Here is an 18612-nt window from a genome sequence, read left to right as displayed (position 1 = left end):
CAATCTTTGCGGTCCCTGATATGCTACAGTCCTACTCATCTTCCTATAATGTACCTCCTGGGCCAGAGCCTCAATGGGCTTAAGTCAACAAATGAGCCACTGCCAAACAGCTTCAGCTGAGGACTGGTCCCTGACATACAAAAGCAACTGCCGTACCCAACAAACAAGGAAATAAATGCATCATTCCTCTAAATTGACAGCTTACATTTATTTTTAAATAAATTTGCTTTCAATAAAAGCAGAAAATATATATATTTATTTAAATATGTCTTCTTTTATTTTTTATTTTCTTAATTATTCTGATAAAACTGCCTAAAGTGACTCCATTTCAGTAACTCAGTGGCAGGGCTGGCTTCAGTGGCCCTGTGCACTGAGAGAGAACATAAGCTTGAAACAAAACAGTTTAGTGAGAAGAGGGGAAAAACAAAGATATAGATATTTAGCACACATCACTGTATAATTTTCATAAAACATATATTAAGGCATGTAGAGGATAATGAAGGGACAGTTTTTAATGAGCTAACATGGGTGCTACTGCAGGAGCAGAACCAATAATTTTTAACACCATCATCCTGGAATGTTGAAGGAGAAAGAAAGGAACAAAAACTCTGATTCCCTGGAGTGTTCTACATATTGCCAAAAGGATCGTTTAAATAACAGACTTCATCGTTTAAAACAGACTTCATCATTTCATTGGACAGGGAGGTGGAAAACATTTCTGGTTTAGGGATAGCCTGCCAAGAGTTTTCTACTGCATTATATGACAAAGATCTAGTTATTTGCCAAGAACTTATCATTCTGGTCAATATCAGTTGAGGTGGATTCTCAGAAGTGTCAAGGAGGAAGCTAACCCCAAGGTGGGAGATTACGAGGTGGAAGCTTGTTAAAATGAACGTGGGAAATGGACACTAATAAAATTCACAGTGCAATTCTATCTATGTATACTCAGAACAATCCCCCACTGGGGTGGGGGGACAGTTTCTGTAATTGTCCCTTTTCATTTCATGAACAGGGCTCCTATCTCCTGGATCTGTGGTCCTTCAGTGTTGTTGGACTACAACTTCCAATTTCCCTGACCACTGGCTATGCTGTCTGGGGTCAAAAGGAGTTGGGAGTCTAACAGCACCTAGAGCTCCCCCCCCCCAATCCCTCAGGGCCAAACTGGACTTGATGGTGGTAGGCCTGTTTCTTGAAATTTAGGACTGCCCAATCGTGTATACACAGATTCCAATTTAGCGCACTAAATAGTGCACGTGGTGTGGAAAACCGAATACTCTGCTCCACTTCAGTTTATCTTCCCTGCAGTCTGCCTCCCAGCATCACTTTTCTTCTCACTAGAAATAAGTCGGCCCAGTAGAGGGAAAAGGGCTATGGGGAAGGTCTGGGAAGAGCTCTCAGCTCCTCTCACCTGTGCAAGACTTTTAAAACTGGGACTTCTCACTCAGCCAGGTTTTATATGAGATTAAGGCAGACCCACATTATAAGAGATGAGTCTGTCACTTTCACATTTAGTTTAGTTCTGTGCACTGATCTGTCATCTGCTAATTTAACCACAAACATTGGATACTGAACTTACTCCTAATTGACCCAAGATAAGGAAAGAATGAAACTGCAAAGTAGAGCTTCTTAGTATCTAGAGCATTGTACTGAGAAGAAAGTTCAAAACCATTATTTTCTGGATAACACAGGTAGGGCTTGGTAAAATTCAGAGATTCTGCTTCTACCTCCCCCCCCCTCTCTCTCTCTGGTCAAATCATCCTCTTTGCCCCCAAACCTTCTAGAAACAATATCTAAGAGCACCATGACCTAAGGGGTGGGATATCAGCCCACCTTGTAGCTTGAGCATTATCTTAGAAAACTAACTCATGTTCAGTCTCCATCAGCCTTGATTATATGGTTTTAGAATGGCAGATTTTAGAAGCCACAGCAGTATTGCTCCAATAAATATGGAAAAAAGATCCCCCAGTTTTGATGCACGTCTGACTAAAACTCATAAATACATTTATGGACATGCTTATGTTAAAACCAGGTCCAGAATGAAGTTGCTAACTTTTTTTGTGAATGTATAAGCAATTCAAATCAACTAAATTGCCACCTAGAAGTTGAATCTCAATCTAAAGTGTCGGCCCTTCAAGGAAACAATCAAACAAAACATTGAGTGAATGGGAATCCAACTTTTTAAAAACAAAAACAAAATAACCAAGACCCCATCTTAAAATCCAGCTCAAGGGAATTAAAAAAAGAAAAGCCAGCTGCATTTTTGTGTTCTAAGCTAGAGTTAGAACAATCTGAGTTTCTTTCAGAAAGATTTGAGACAGAATGAAGGAACCAGTTTGGGAAGACTTTGTCCAGCTTGACCTTATTTTTGGTATGAAGCAATTTCATGTGCCTCATGATGGCCTAACAATATTTTGAGTGGAAAAACCTTGGCCCACAGGGTCCAAGTAGAAGTAAAATTCTTTCCAAAGGTGTGGTGTGAGGCAGCCCATGCTTTAATGTTACATCTCTCTGGGTTTGCTGTGCAATGCCCTATCCATGCCTGAGTGCTATGCTGCAGAACTGCAAAGCCCTTATTGCAAGTTGGTGCCAGCTTTAATGCAGAGCTTGACTACTGTTAAAAAGGTCTAGGTTGTGTGGTGAAATATATGTCCAGCCCATGGATCACTAGAGAAGAAAGCATCCTCTGAGAGCACGGAGGTTGCCTACCACGGCCCTAAATGATATTCAGATAAGCCTTACCAGGTATAAGTCCCCTTTCAGAAGACAACTGCAGGGCAAAAGAAGGTCCAATTTAGACCCTCATTCTGGTAAGTTTCCTGGCTAGGTATGAATCAGCACTGTTTGAATACATTTCAAGAGAGGTTTGGTTGGTATTTCTTGAGGTCTGCCAAGTCCTCTCTCTTTGCCTGCACCTCTGGCCAATCTCTGTTCTGAGCTGGTTCTGCTCTCAAACTATTGAGAAACTAATGAGGGCTCATTTGAGGTGGTCTGAGCTTGGAGCAGGTGCACCACTAGTCCTATGCTCTTAATATACGAGCTCAATTGCTCTGAAAGGTCACGGCAATGATTACTGCACCCTTCAGAGAGGAGATTGATGAAGGCTGCAGGCGTCTGTGTTTGAGAGAGAACTCTACTTCCAAATCACCTACAAGCAGTGCTTTTCTTCTGGGGGGGATGCAGGGGGACAGATACCCCTAAACAGTTTGTGAATCTAAGTTTGGCCTCATTGAGGGGCATCATTTCAATGAGTAGGAAAATGAGAGTACTCCTAAACATTTTTTTTTAGAAAAAACGCACTGCCTACAAGCTGTTGTGGTGGGGAATAAAGCAAGGGGATACATAATGAACATCAGAGGTCTTGCTTCAGTCCCCCCTCCTCCCCTCCTCCAGTAGCCAGGAGAGTTTTGCTTCACACATTCCATGGAGGCTGATTCATGGCCCATCCAGTCTAGTTCAGATCCATATTCCATCTAGCCCCCTATCCAGTTTTCATCAGCAGTACCTGATGGTGCAAGTGACAAGTGCTTGGTAAACACAGTGATCTATCCAGCACGCAGTTTAGATCCTATTACTTTAAGCCCTGGAGAAGCCAGGAGGAAAATGCTCAGTGGCACTCTCCCGAGTTGGCTGTGATGTGAGAAGAAATGTCACCCATCCAGTCCCAGTTTTGTTTTTTCTTCCCCTACAGATAAAAGACAACCTCTCTGGGTTTCAGAAAGCATTAAAGCTTCACCTAGTGGCGAATCACCGCCAACTAAGCTTTTCTAACCTCTTCCCTCCCCCATTATATCTTCCGCCCGCACCCCTAAAACACGTCCACATACATTGCCCGCACCTTCCATTCCATCCACCCAACCCCTAAGCTTGGGAAAGAAGAAAACACCGGCCCATCCCAGCCACAGCAACATCCTCACAACCCTAGCAAGATTCCAAAGCCGCTTTGGGTCCCCACACGGTCAACCTTCTGTCTTCTGCCACATCCACAAAGTTCTGTCCGTCCACTTGTGCTTCCTTGCTGTCTTTCCTTTTCCTCTGAAAGGCTGTGAGCATTAGCAGGGAAGTGTGGCCGTGCACGGGTTGCTTAGCTCCACAGGCGAAAGATGCTAAAAGCCATTCTGGTTGGCAGAGGAGAGACCAAAGGGCTGTGTGTGTGTGTTTGTGTGTAAGGGGGGAGAAGGAGGAGGAGAAGAAACATCTAGTGCTCACTTCAGTAGAGGGTTATGAATTCCCTGGCTGCAGATACAAAGTCATTCTTCACACAACCTTCCTTCCCTGCTGCCGGCACTTGCAGGCTATAGAGTTCCAGGAGATGAGCTACATCACCTCCCAGTCTTGTTGCCAGCATCCCTTTTCTGGCTCAGTGCTGCCTCTTTGCCGAGACACAGCTGTTCTTTTGCTGCCAGTCCTTAGCCTTGGGAGTCTGCTGCACCTGATACAAAGGACCTGTCTGGCAAGAATGGAAACGGCTTCTGCACTATAGCCTGCTGAACTGTGGGCAGTTGGTACAGGCCATATCAGCAGCAGCAGCAGTGGGGCAGGAGGAAATGGGACAAAGGCAAGTGCCATCCCTGCTCTCCCTTGATGGCAGCTATTCTTTCCCGAAAAGTTTCCGCAGCTTGACTGAAGGAGATGGGTGTGCTGAGAGAACCCTAACAATGACCACGCGCGTTGTTCAGCGGTTGGGTGCAGACGCCGTGGGTCAAAAGGTGGCTCTGTGGAACTTCACAGCATTCACAGCAGCCAGGGCCTGTGCTGGAAGAAAAGAAGAGGAGAAGAGAGTCAGTGACAGTTGTTGGAACCTAAAGTTGTGGGCCTGTGGCCTTTGACATTTCCCTCACAGCAGGCTTGAGGGATTTGCAGAGGCTGTGAATTTGCTAGACATGCCTTGAAGGAATGTCATAGAGAGAGGTTTCAATGACATTAACAGCTTTATCTTTCTGCTCTGGGAGCTCTCTCAAAGCCTTAAAGGTATTCACCAAGAAAGGTTGTGTCAAACACACGTCAGTCAGAGTTCTAGCCCACAGTTCAGCAGGACAGTCTAAAGCAGTGTTTCCCAACCTTGGGCCTTCAGCTGTTTTTGAACTACAATTCCCATCATCCCTGACCACTGGTCTTGCTAGCTAGGGATGATGGGAGATGTAGTCCAAAAACAGCTGGAGGCCCAAGGTTGGGAAACACTGGTCTAAAGTAACCTTTCCCAACCTGGTGTCCTCAAGATGTTTTGGACTACAGCTCCCATCAGCCTCAGTCAGCACAGCCAATCTGGAGAGCATCAGGTTGAGGAATACCACTGTAAGAATTTTTGGTCTGTCATTTTGGTCTGTCAACCACAGATGATGACTAGACTAACAGCACAATCTTATATGTGTATAGTGGGAAGAAAGTCCTACTTTATCAAATGGGGCCAATGCCCAGGCCATTGTCCAGCCTAAAAGATGCAGTTGTGGCTTATCATAGATGCCCATCTCTATCTTTTAGTTCAGTTCACAGAAGCAACCTAATGTGTTATAGTCACAGAACCTGTGGCCCTCCAGATTCTGATGGACAACAACTCCTTTCATCTCCAACCTTTGACCATGCTGGCTGGAGCTGATGGAAGACTGAACCCAACAAAAAATAATATTTCCATAGCTTTGACCAAATTTTGGATGTTCTGTACCAGTTGGTTTGTGAATGGAGTCCCTAATGGTGGCACATATGGAGTCCCTAATGGTGGCACATAGCAGTTCAGCTTAACATCAACCATTCCCTTAGTTATGAAGTGGCACATTGGGTGGGTGGGTGGGAGGGAAAACTGTTATGCTAGCTTCCCAGCAGGTTGGTTGCTGTTGCTTTCAGTGGTGGGGTGGTCAGTGTGGTGCAAAAGCACTGGCAGAATCAACCGAGTGCTCCTGATGGTGCATTTGCATCCTGCTAACCTCCCCACTGCATTGTCCTTCCTCTCCCAGAAAGCAACAGCAACCTACCTGCCAGGAAACTAGCAGCCCTGACCTTGCTGCTGCCCTGCCCCACAGAAACACCATCCTAGTAAGCTGTAGTGACACTGGCGTTGGGATGGTGGCTCTGCCGCTACTGCTTTTGATTTCCCTGATTAAGCTTATGGCCTCCTAAGAATACCGGTTGCTGGGAACTGCAAGTGGGCAGAGTGCTGATGTGTCCATGCCCAGCTTGCAGGCTTCCCACAGGTCAGCCACTGTGAGAATGGAATGTTGGACTAGATGGGCCATTGCTCTTACCCAGCACGTTCTGCTTATGTTCTTAACTTAAGTATGTTTTCTGATTTCAAAAAATCAGGAGAAAATACACCCAGTGGCATGTTTGGGCCCAGGCTATCTACTGTGTTCATGACATGACAAAGCAGGGTCTCCTGGGTCCATATTCTGAGCTACAACAATATGCTCATTCAAGAATATTCTCCTGGTTTAATTGGCACGGGGATTCATTGCTCATTGAAATAAGGTCACTTTGCCCCAGGGACTCCAGAACAAAGCATGGCGCCTTGATTCACCACAGAAGCATCTTGCCCTTAACTCTGCGGAAGGAGACTGAGCTTACACAGCACAGAAGAAAGGGTTACCTTAGTGGATCTCAGTGAATGGATGGATTGGTGAGGAGAGAAGATGAAACTCTTGGAAAAGAAGCTTACCACTTCTTTTCTCCAAGAGACTAAGGCATATAGAGATATGAAATGAATAGAGTAAAAAAAAGAAAAAAAAAGAAAAGCAAAAGTAAAAGTAAAAAAAAAGTGCTTACTTTATGGCTCAGACACGCATAAAATGGCTGTCGCCGCCCTGGGATGAATCAGACGAGAGGGACTTGGTCGGTGGAGTCGGGGAGGCTGGGGAGGTGGGAGGGCTCGGGGTGGCACACTGAGCTGGAAACAAGAAATGGAGACAGGGTCTGAAGAGCATACAGAAATGGGAAGCAAAGGCAAGGAAACACATTTCATAGAGCAGCCTTTGACAACCTGGTGCCTTTCAGAAGTTGCGAAACTACATCTCCCATCAGCCCCAGCTAGTGCTGGCTGTGGCTGGTGGGGGTTGCCGTCCAACTACATCTGGAGGGCACCAGGTTGGTAAAAGCTGCCATACAGCAAACAGGGGTTAGAGGAACGGGAATAGGAAGCATGATCAGAAATCACAGAGTGGCACAAAACAGCTCCCTCCTCGTGTTATACGTGTGTGATTTCCACTAGCACTGCACAGAGAAAACTGCACAGTAAGGCAATGATGGCAGCAGCACACCATTCATCCTGCAGGGAGGTAGACACACCACCTTGTAGGAAGATGGGCACCCTACCCTGCCATGTGATTAAAGGAAGGCTGAATTATAATTTTTTTGCTTGGTGTCTCATCAGAAAATAGTGCTAAGCATTAATATTCATGTGAATGGAATGCCTTCATAGCAGCCCCGGAAGGTGTAGCTATTCATGATAGATTCTTTAGACCAGACGTGGCTTGCATAATAATAATCTCCCTCCAGCCTCCTGCACAAGCCTGGCCACAAAGCAAATAAGTCAGCATTACACAGCAGCTTCTTCAGCAGCCAGAGGTAGCTGGGTAGTAGAGTGCAGGTGGTGGGAAATCCATCAAATGCAATGATAAACACACAGCTAGCATGTCCCCAAGCCATTTTCATCAGGCCACAAACCCCATTGCCAGCTGCAAAATGGCATTCCTGCATTTGAACAGTGAGGTCTCATAGGTTGGTGCTGCACTGTGTGAAGAAACACTGTGTTTTGTTTGTCGTGAATCTTCCACCATTTGGCATGACCCCGGTCTCTTACTCTTTTCCCAGGGTTGAACTGATAGAAATCGAAAACACTCAGAAAGGGAAGCAGCGTTACACATGGTATCTTGGACTCCTCTGGTATTCCCCTAATGGAAATCAGTGGGAACTAACCCCTGCCTTGCATGCACTAGCCTAGGACAGCAAACACATTGCTCTCCAGATGTTGTTGGGCTCCAGCTTCCATCAGCACCAGCCAGCATAGCCAATGGCCAGGAGTAATGGGACTCATAATCCAACATCTAGAAGACACCATGTTGGCTGTCCCTGCAATGAACAGTAACACTACACCTCCAAGGGAAACATTCCATGCATCCTCTTGTGTGGGAAAAAGCCCCCAGGTCTTTTTTCTTGCTTAGGCAGCCACTGCAGCAGCAGCAGCAGAGGAAGAAAATGTGCAGGCCAAGGAGAACCTTATCTTCTCCTCTTGTTAGCAATCTGGTTGCCCCTGCAGCCAAGCACAAGCTGATCTAATGCCATCATTACAGGGAAAATTGGAAGCTGTGTCCATCAGCATCAACAGCAGCAGCTGGTAATAGCAGAAAGGGCTAACTACTTCATCTTACTCAAGGCCTAGGTTTAGGAGGAGAACTGGACCTCTTTGCACTTGGCTCACTGGGCAGGTATGTGGTCTTCTTGCCTAAGCTTTAAGCTAAGGCTTCCTCTGCTCAAGATATGCTGAATTATTCCCGAGTCTCTCTAAATGGATGGCGACCTCTTAGTACTTTGGGCCATGGAAATTGGGCTGCCTTTGTTGGAGGGCCCTGCATTGCATTAGCTAGTTACCTGAGGTTTTTGAAAAAAATGGGATGCAACTGGTTATTTAAGACCAGCTAAAAGAATGGGCCAGCTTTTACATTATATATATATATATATATATATATATATATATATATATATATATGCAGGTTTTGGTGTCCTCGGGTGTCTTCCCGTGTAAAAGTTGGGGTGTCTAGGCGACGTTTCGACGAGGTCTCACTCGTCATCTTCAGGCTGGTGCTTTCGGCTTCTTGTTACTGGAACAGAGCAGGATCTCAGTGTTTGAGTTCCTATAAATACTGTAGAGGGGGTGTGGTGTATAGCCTCCAATGTTCTGGGCAGAGAGGAAGTTCCCAGGCTAGTGTGCCTTTTCTTCTTTTGTTCCTTAATTACTTGAGAGATATCTTGAGTGATTTCTTGAGTGATATCCTGAGTACCACTTAGGTGGGTCATTAGGTGTGGATTAGTTGTTAAAGTCTTTGTGTCTTGACCTCTTGAACTTTGTGAAGAGTTTTCCTGAGAAGATGGCTGTACTGTACTTAGTTGTGCTCTGGCTTGGCTTCGTGTATAGGGGCGAGCTGTGGTTTTGTGGCTTGTGTCAGCCAGATCTGTGTAGGGATTGCAGGGGGGTGCAGCATCCGGTAACAAGAAGCCGAAAGCACCAGCCTGAAGATGACGAGTGAGACCTCGTCGAAACGTCGCCTAGACACCCCAACTTTTACACGGGAAGACACCCGAGGACACCAAAACCTGCATTCCTGTACCCGTGAAAATCTACGAAAGCAAATATATATATATATATATATATATATATATATATATATATATATGTGTGTGTGTGTGTGTGTGTGTGTGTGTGCATGGTATATATTTAATTTGCTAGAACTGATGTTTCCCACACATCAGGACCCATAAGTTTATGCCAATTGCCAGGCATTGCTCCTTAAGGGCTGCAAATTAAAGGAGTAAAAAAAGAGGACAGCAAAGTTCAATGTAATGCATGTCACTGCACAAGCAACTTGACAGCCGAGACCAATTAATATATGTTTGACATTATGTGGCACTTGGCAGCAATGATGCAAATATGCCCCTTTTGACACATCGCCACTAGTATAAAAGCAAAGCACTGCAGCAGCACGTCTGGTGTTGCAAGACAATTCTCTGGCCTTTATAAATCACTATAACTAATTTAAAGCAGTGGTTCTAATTTACACTGGCTAGCATGCCAGCTGTCAAATCCATCTTATTTTGAAAGCCTTGCCTGCACAAGGGAATTACGTAGTCATCTGTAATTCATTTCTACCATGACTTATATATCCCACACTTAAATGCAGAACTTGCAGAGGGAGGAAAAGCCTTTTGTTTCTTTGCGGCTGCATTGCTCCACTGCCTAATCTTCCTTGCACCTTACCTGAGAGCATGCGACCCCGTCGGGAGGCTTCTGCAGCCAAGGCACAGGAGATCTCTATTCGCTTCTCCTGTTCCTGCAACTGGGTTTCTGGGTCCTGGGTCACGTCCACTTCTCCCTCATTGAGGGGGACCACATTCTGCATGCTGCAAGAGAGGGAACTTGTGGTTATTACCTGCAGCTGGCTGCCCCAGGACATGTTTTGGCTACAAGGGAGTTAGCACTCGAAGAGGCAGATCAGTGGGATAGGAGAAGCATTGATAGATGGTACACACATACAAACATCACTATTCCCTGGGGAGGGGCCACTGCAAAAACAGCCCCATGAGCATGAAGCATGTTCAATAGCCACAGAATAGTGACCGGTTAATTGAGAGGGGAGGAATGGAAAATAGGTGGAAATGGAATGGAGTATCCTCAAAAACCAACAGCTGAGTGATAAGGGAGGAATTCTGACAAATATGGAAAAGGAAACAAAAATTGCAGCAGGCGAGTGCTCATCTGTACTCAGGAATGAAAATCAGTCAAGCAAATTCAATCAGTATTTGTTCACATAGTTCCACAAATGATACATATTTTATTATTTTGTTTTACATTGTTTTGACATTTCCTTTACAATGACATGAATGTATCTTATGTAAATAGCTAGGTGATTTATGGAAATTGCCAGCTTCTTACATCCCTTGTCGTAGGTTATCTACAACTGGTTAAGCTGCACAGCTTTTCTATTGTATTCAAAAAATCTGGGCTTGTGGGTTGGGGAGAAACAGAAGCTAAGCAGGGAAAGCATGGGAGCCGGATGTTTTGTTTACAGTGTCATGCAGATGCCCTGTTAAAAGAGAGTGAACAGAGCATGGCTATTCCTCAGTAAATGTCCATGGATAAGCAGGCATGGATTGATGATCAGTGATTGGATGGCATAATGAGAAAGCAAAAACATGTGATGTGGGCGAAAGAACTTTCTGGTCTGCAATGCACCTGGATTTGGCAATCAGCGTCTTTATCCTCTCCACTTTCTTTTGCTTCTCCTTCATCTCCTCTGGGCTCAGTGGAGTATCAGGTTCCAGCTCAATGTACCTTTCTGGGATGAGGACTTTGTCTGGGGTGGAAAGCTGAAGAGCAGAACGAGACAGACTGTGAGCTGAAAAGGTGGCAATGAAGATTAACTGACATAATAACCTTTCTCGAGCATCCAACCCTTGGCCATGATACTACCCACATCTATTTCTAATATAAGTTCTAGATCAGATCTCACACAAAGCACCCTAACTCTGAATTGGGCTACATAATTCTCTCCAGATTGTCCCCTTGTCTGTCCTGGCATCTTGACATGAAGAAGAAGAAGAAGAAGAAGAAGAAGAAGAAGAAGAAGAAGAAGAAGAAGAAGAGGAGGAGGAGGAGGAGGAGGAGGAGTAGTAGTAGTAGTAGTAGTAGTAGTAGTTTGGATTTGATATCCCACTTTATCACTACCCGAAGGAGTCTCAAAGTGGCTAACATTCTCCTTTCCCTTCCTCCCCCACAACAAACACTCTGTGAGGTGAGTGAGGCTGAGAGACTTCAGAGAAGTGTGACTAGCCCAAGGTCACCCAGCAGCTGCATGTGGAGGAGCGGGGGCACGAACCTGGTTCACCAGATTACGAGTATACCGCTCTTAAGCACTACACCACACTGGCTCTCAATGAAGACAGCATTCTTCATCCCCTCCACCCCTGCAAACATACAGCGTAATCATTTAGCCAGGGCACACACCCCATACAAAGTGGTAACCCTCAGGGACCATCTTTTTTATCTTCCTTATTTAGTACACTAATATTCTGCCTTTTCCCCATTATGGAACCCAAGGTAGTCTCACACCCAGGCACCAGTCAGACCCAAATCTACCTAGCTTCAGCAAGGTGGCTGCATCGTGTGCCACAGTGACAGCTGGTAGGACAGAAGGCAGAGAGGCCAACAGCAGGTGGAGCCAATGACAGGCAGAGCCAACTTAATTCTGCTTTTGTCCCCATCCTTCTGCCTGCTGAGTTCTGTAAGTGAAATACTGAGACTAAGGAGGAGGAAACTGACAAGGCAACACCCCCTGCCTGGACTGGTTGTAAGCAGGAAGACAGGTGGAGGCTGGCTGAGGTCAGACTAAGATGGATGGAGCAATGCCCCATTTGTCCTAAGGGAAAAGACTCCACTGCCCTCGGACCATGCCCTGAGATCTTGCTCCATCTTTACATGTACTTCTGTGAATTTCAAACCAGGCACCTAAACCACACTGTAAATTCATGTGAAGGAGGAGGATCCTATTTTTGGTGGTGGCTGGGGAAACCCAGCCAAATGGACAGGGTATAAATAATAAATTTACGATGATGATGATTTGTAGGCCAAGGCACAGAGGAAGCATGGACTTCACCTCCTTGCTGATGTCCACATTATAATGCTCTGGCTCCAGCTCCATTTTGCGCAGACGTGCAATCTCCTCCCGAGGAGTCTCATACATCCTTCCAGAGTCCTCAGAGCGTAACGCTGCTTCCAGATCAGATATGTCCACCTCATGGATGCTGCGATGTCTGCGCACCTAGAACATATCATGCCCCCACCAGCACACACATTAGAGTCGGGATGTGATAGAAATGTAGATCACTCTCCATAAGCACTTGCTGGTATTTTATATTTCATTCCTTGCACGTTGCCTCCACCGTTTTCTCACCTGCCACACTCTAAGGCAGCCTTCCTTTGGTCATGCTGCCTGGGTCCAATGGGAATTGTCACCCAAAAGGTCGGTAAGAAGGCCTCCATGCTGGGAAAGCCATTTCTGCCCTACGGAGGAGGTGGGGTTGTGGGCCCTCCCACCCTATAAGGTTTACGTTCTTTGACCTTGCTATGGACCTTCACTGTTGAGGGGCCTGGTAGGAATTTTTTCCACTTGGCAAATTGGCACCAGCCACTTGGTTTTTCACCTACCTCATAGCAAATCATCACAATTTTCTGGGTATTGGCGGTTAGGCATTGGTATTGTTCTGTAGATGGAAGAGGAGAGGTAGCGCCATCACCTGCCCCACATATTGAAGGGTAGTCCGATAAAGGATTCCGGGGGGTGTGGCCCTGTCCAAAGCCTGGGGAGGTGAGGGCCTAAGGCACACTCCCGAGGGGTAATCCTAGGGGAGTTCCTAGTTGATGTGCATCAGCAGAACTCCCCCTACTGGTGGTTAACCCTTCCCGGACTTCAAGCGGACGGGCTGAAGTTGGATATAGTCTGTTAGGACCAATGCCTAAGCCAATACCGCTCATCACATGTAACCAATAAAGTTGTGGCCTTATTTAGCCCATTAACCTTAATAATTGTGTCATTATTTCCACTGGCGGGAACTCACCATGCAAAGGGCAGCTCTGTGGTCTTGCTCTCAAAGGTGGCAACTTTGTGTTGTGGGCTGCCTTATACCAGGTGGGCAGACTCACATGGCTGAATCATCTCTACTATTGTTGTGCAATTTTAGGTGCCAAGCCAAAACATTTTCATTTACCCGGGTCTTGGGAGAGTAGTTCGTTATGTCAGTGGGCTTGGGGGGGGGGTGTAAGTGGGGGGGGGGTAGGATTTGTTCTCTGAAATACATTTTCAGATGAGTATTTTGTTTATTGCTGCATATCTGGTTTTAATGTCTTTGTAATTTATACAGTACTTTTATTGTGCAAGTCACTTTGAGACACCTTTGTGCAAAAATGTAACTAATAAACAACAACAGGGATACATTACCACTTTGTAAGAGGCAGGTGCTTTAGAGAGAAGGCTGTCTGCCTGTTGCTGATTGGCTGGAAGCTGCAAGCTCCGCCTCTTCTCCTTCATAGAACCACTTTGGTGGCGCTTCATGCGATCAATCTGCTCCTCTACACTCATCTTTGCCTTCATTTCATTTGAAAATACTGCACTCTTTGGCCTGTCCTGGGGAGACACACACACACGAGCCTCGTGGTTATATATAGCAATGGGAAGAAGCTGGTTTATCTTGAGTAGGAAAATGCCCTGCTCAAAAAGCTCCCCTGAATTTCCCAGTGTGACTATTGACAGAGTTATACATAACCTTTTTGGTTTCTGTTGTGAGGAGAAGAAGGGGCTCACGTGAGATATCAAGAGAGAAGTACGCAAACATAGAAAGCTGCCTTATGCAGAGTCAGGCCATTGGTCCATGGCTGCATACACACCATAAGCTTGCAGAACATGACTTCCCACAAAGGATTCTGGGAACTGTAGTATGTTATGGGTGCTGGGAATAGTGGTGCTCTGAGGGGTCTAGAACACCCAGAGTTGTTTGGAGGAAGCAATGTGTTTTAAATGTATGGTGCATATGCAACCCTAGTTGAATATTATCTATACATTAATTGGCAGTGACTCTCCAGGATTTCATACAGGGATCTCTCTCCATCCTACCTGGAGATGCTGGGGATTGAATCAGCAATGCTGTACCACTGAGCTATTATGGTCCTTCAAGATGGAGAGCCAAGGGATGGACAGCCACTAGGCAAAACAGTTTGGGGGAGACAGGACGAGCAAAGTGAGTCTGAGAGATGGTGATTCTGAAAGGGGTGACAGATTTGGGAGGAGAAAAGAGGAAGCAATTTAACAATCCATTGGCTGCGCTCTGCAGCTGCGAGTTTACTGCTGCTTGTGCATTTTTTGGGAACAGAACGGCAGTTACTGAGTGAAAAGAAAGGAAAAAAGACAGATGCTGACCAACTTCAGCACCCTAGGGGAGAGTTTCCAGAGCGCTGCAAGAGAAAGTTAAATGCTAATCTAGTTAAGCCCCAGTGCTCTTTCCTGGCAACACTATCTTTGGAATAAAAGAGGAGAGTTGGTGTAATTCAGTGGCCAAGGGCAGAAGGGCTGTGGCTCAGTGGTGCAGAATCTGCTTTGTATGAAGAAGGTCCCAGGTTCAATTCCCAGCACCCTCAGGTACTACTGGGAGAGAACCCCACCTCAAATCCTCAAGCCAGTGTAGACAGTACTCAGCTAGATGGTGCAAATCAGTATAAGGCAGCTTCCAATGTTTCTAACCAGATATCCAGTAGTGAAAAACAAAAACAGCAGACTTGTCTCCCCACCTCTTCTCTACCTATTAAGGCCTCATAAAAAGGAGAGGAGGAGAGATGTGATGTCACTGCATTCTTTCAAGCAGCAGCCAATAGAGTGCACCACCTTTTGAGCAGCAGCCATGTCTTGCTTCTCCCTAAGAGCCTGCGATAGGAAGATTCCTGTTCAAACCTTAACTCTAAAGCCATCAATTGACTTAGCTCTAAGTAAGCCATATTCTCTGCCCTCTAGCCCTTATTTGCAATAAGGGGGATCATAGCAACACTGACCTACCTCATAGGGTTGTTGTAAAGATGGTAGGAATTGTGTATACAAACTCCTTTCAATGCTCAAAAAGCAATACAGTAGAACTTTGATTGTCAAACTCTTCGGAAGTCAAACGTTTCAGCTTTTGAATGCCAACAACCTGGAAGCGAATGCTTCCGTTTTCAAACATGCCTCGGAAGTCGAATGGCTTCTGAGGCATGTTTCTCCATTTTTTCAATGGATTTTGCTAATCAGCAATTGTGCCTCAGTTGTCAAATGTTTTGGAAGTCTAACGGTCTTCCGGAACTGATTACGTTCAACAACCAAGTTTCCACTGTATATCCTTGACTGGTATTCCTCCCCTCTGAATATTAAAGTTCTCTTGCCATCTATGCAAAGGAGGGGTGCCTTGCTTTGTGGGCTTGGTGCCCAATGCCGCATGCCCACTGGCTCTGCTTCTGCCCTCTTTGCATTAGGCAAGCTTCTGAGGTAGACGCCAGCTGTGCTTGCAAAGTCTCCTCCTCACAATCAGAAGACCTGTGTGATCATACAGAGGAACGGACACAATGACATCTAGCTTACCTTTAGAGCTTTGCTCATAGTGCAGAGGTGGGGCAGGTAGATCTTTTCCAGCCTCTGGGGTCCATTTTGTGTTGGTTTTTAAAAAACATATACTTGGTTGTTCTTGTGCTGCTTTTTAAAATTATTCTAGCTGCTTTTAAGGATATGTCAGTAAATTGTCTTGGGACATATATGTGGAAGGCGATTCACAAGTGAATAGATAATACCAATCTTTTTATGAGCTTTTTGCTGCCATTCCCAAACTTTTGCAACTTTTCCAAAACATGAGCAGATGTCAAAGAGCTGTGATTAGGATCTCCTCTCCAGCTACTAACAGGAACAGCACCAGGACTTGTCTAGTACGTGTCTCTTCCCCCAGGGTGTGTCTATGCGTGTGTGAGTGTTCGAGATTTACATCAAGGAAAAGGCATGGGGTGTGGGGAGAGAAAGGCTAAACACCCTCTCTCAAAATTGCCATGCCCCTTCGAAGCAGCCCCAAGGTGTTCTAACTAGTAAAATGAAACAAAAAAGGAAGGAGACTATAACCTGAGATCTTCTTAAATTCCCCTCCCACCCTCCTGCTCCTTTCCCATCTTAGCAAGCTGCATAACCCTCTCTGTATCGCCTCAATCCCTCTGATGGTAATTATAATTAGGAAAAGATGACAGAATTTGATCTTACCCGGGCATTCAGCCCATTGGCTAAGTTGCTGGCACCCCTCCGCACCACACCTGACATGGGGATGGTGTCGTCATCCATGGGTGATTTGGTCCTTGGGGGAACAATGCCAACTGGGAGAATGCAGAGGAGGGAGAAAGGTGTTTCATCAGCAAGAAGCAAAAAGTCAAGTTTCCGGCAATGACAATAGGTGTGGACAGACATAACCATGTTTTCTTTATTTGGGACACCATAGCCCTTTGATTGCAAGGAGAGATGGCTTCCCACACCCACCCAAAGATTAAAAAACCTACATTATTTTCAGATACCAAGTGGCTGGAAGAGCAGGATTTGACAACCACAACTGTCACTGAAAATGCTGCTTCTAAGTATTTTTTATGCCACTTTTCAGTTGCATACAGCTACACACAAGGCAGTTTACAATCAGAACACCGTACACAACAACTAGTTTTATTCAAATTAAACAGAAGTGTAAGAGACTTGTATCTAGAGATCAAGCAAGCCCATAGGCCCATTACATCTTTAATAGTTTTGTAGATATGGAAGTATGGACAGGTGCAGCTTGTCATATCATAGGACCAGTGGGGTGAGCCAAGCTGCACCTGTCGAAATTCCTTCTTCCAAACAACCGAAGATGCAGGAGCCTTGTCCCACACTGCATCTGGTCATCTCCGTGGGAAAGAGCAGAAGAGTGCTAATGGTGTTGACCAGACATCTGTGTCCTTCCAGATTTCAACAGCAGCCTGCACTAGAAATGTACTGCTGTAGTGAAGCTGCTTTTGCATCTATTAACACTAAATTGCCATCATTCCTAAGCCCATCTTAATGGACCATAATGGAAATGGAAGCTTTATTCTTTGAATATACTTCCTCCTTGAGTCCCATTAAAAACAAAAGAGGAGTCTTGCTGGATCAGACCAAAAGTCCACCCACTCTGGCATTCTGCTTCCCACAGTTGACAACCAGATGCCCACAAGGAAGTCCACAAGCAGGCCATAAGGGCAACAATATGGAGCAGATCTATCCATACAATCCATCTGCAAGTCAGGAGGACTACTAAATAGACAGGTTGTCTGGGGGAGTCCTAAACAGTAAGCCAAATCAGATCCCCTCCTAGGATGCACATTGTTTACCAGTACCTTTGTTGAGAGCAACTTGCTTATCAGCATCCGGGTCTTGCCTTGTCTGCAAGAGACCAGCCTCCACAGCAGAATTTGAGGCTGACGTCCGGTGATGGTCCTTCTTGATCTGCTCAAAGCTGGACTTGGACTGTGGGGGCAAATACAATTCTCTGTGAGGAACTGCAAGGGAAGCTGAAGAGAGGTCCTGTCTCCAAACAGCTGCCACTTTCCTTAACTACACAGGATTTCAGACACAGACAAACACACATGCCAAAAATGAACAGAAATGCCCACACAGAAACAGTGAAAGGAAGCAGTAATCAGAAGAAGCACCTTTGCCCCCTGCCCATCATCCAAATATGACCCCGAGGAGTGTCCAATGCCCAAGAACCAATCAGCTGGAGAAAATGGGGCAAATTCATGCTCAACTCAAATTTGAAGAACCAAAAGCAAATCAAAGGTGTGGTGGTTCAGAGCACACTGTATCCAAAGCACAGGCATTTGGGAGCAAAGATCAGTGGATTTTTTGTGCTTCTATCTCAAAATAGTGGTGCTTAACACAGTCCCAGCCTTCCAGAGTCTTTCTTATCTGTGTATAAGATTTCCACTGTCGTTGCTGTTTTGTTCAATTGAAAGGCAAGCCTGTATGAGCCAACAGTCCAAGTAGAAATGGTACCAACAGCTTAGGTAGAAGGTTTGTCTCCACCCCATCTACTCCTGTTGCTAGCAGGATGCAGACATTTCGGATATAAGTACTGGTGAATGAAGCCAATTACATAAGCTGCCGTCACCACTCCACTGAACTGGAGACTCAAAACCATACAAGAGCAACAGAGCTTTGGAAAATCATTGCCCCCTTGATCAGAAAAAATGCAACAGCTTGAAGAGGTGTTTCCCCACCCCCACCCCTTCCTCTGGGAAAGATGGCCATTTTAACATTGGCAACGAAACCTCCCCAAGTCCCTCTCCTTCTGCTTCAT

General features: G+C 45.5%; 1 protein-coding gene across 18 annotated transcripts in view; it reads right to left on the bottom strand.

Annotated features, from left to right (window-relative positions):
* Positions 1-1682: 1682 nt before the first annotated feature.
* Positions 1683-18612, bottom strand: part of PLEKHA6 (pleckstrin homology domain containing A6) — a 194986-nt gene continuing 178056 nt past the window's right edge. For all 18 annotated transcript variants that reach the window (XM_081866303.1, XM_081866314.1, XM_081866318.1 and 15 more), the window contains 8 exons: positions 17651-17780; positions 16515-16624; positions 13695-13880; positions 12354-12518; positions 10934-11067; positions 9959-10101; positions 6754-6874; positions 1683-4752 (listed from right to left, as the gene is read on the bottom strand). In XM_081866303.1, coding sequence (XP_081722429.1) covers positions 6762-6874; positions 9959-10101; positions 10934-11067; positions 12354-12518; positions 13695-13880; positions 16515-16624; positions 17651-17780 — 981 coding nt within the window. In that variant the 3' untranslated portion in view covers positions 1683-4752; positions 6754-6761. The remainder of the gene's footprint in view (positions 4753-6753; positions 6875-9958; positions 10102-10933; positions 11068-12353; positions 12519-13694; positions 13881-16514; positions 16625-17650; positions 17781-18612) is intronic.

Source organism: Podarcis erhardii (genome assembly GCF_964252035.2).
Source record: "Podarcis erhardii genome assembly, chromosome: 6".
Lineage (NCBI taxonomy): Eukaryota > Metazoa > Chordata > Lepidosauria > Squamata > Lacertidae > Podarcis > Podarcis erhardii.
Note: the sequence above shows the minus strand (reverse complement) of the source record. Positions and strands in the feature narration are given on the sequence as shown.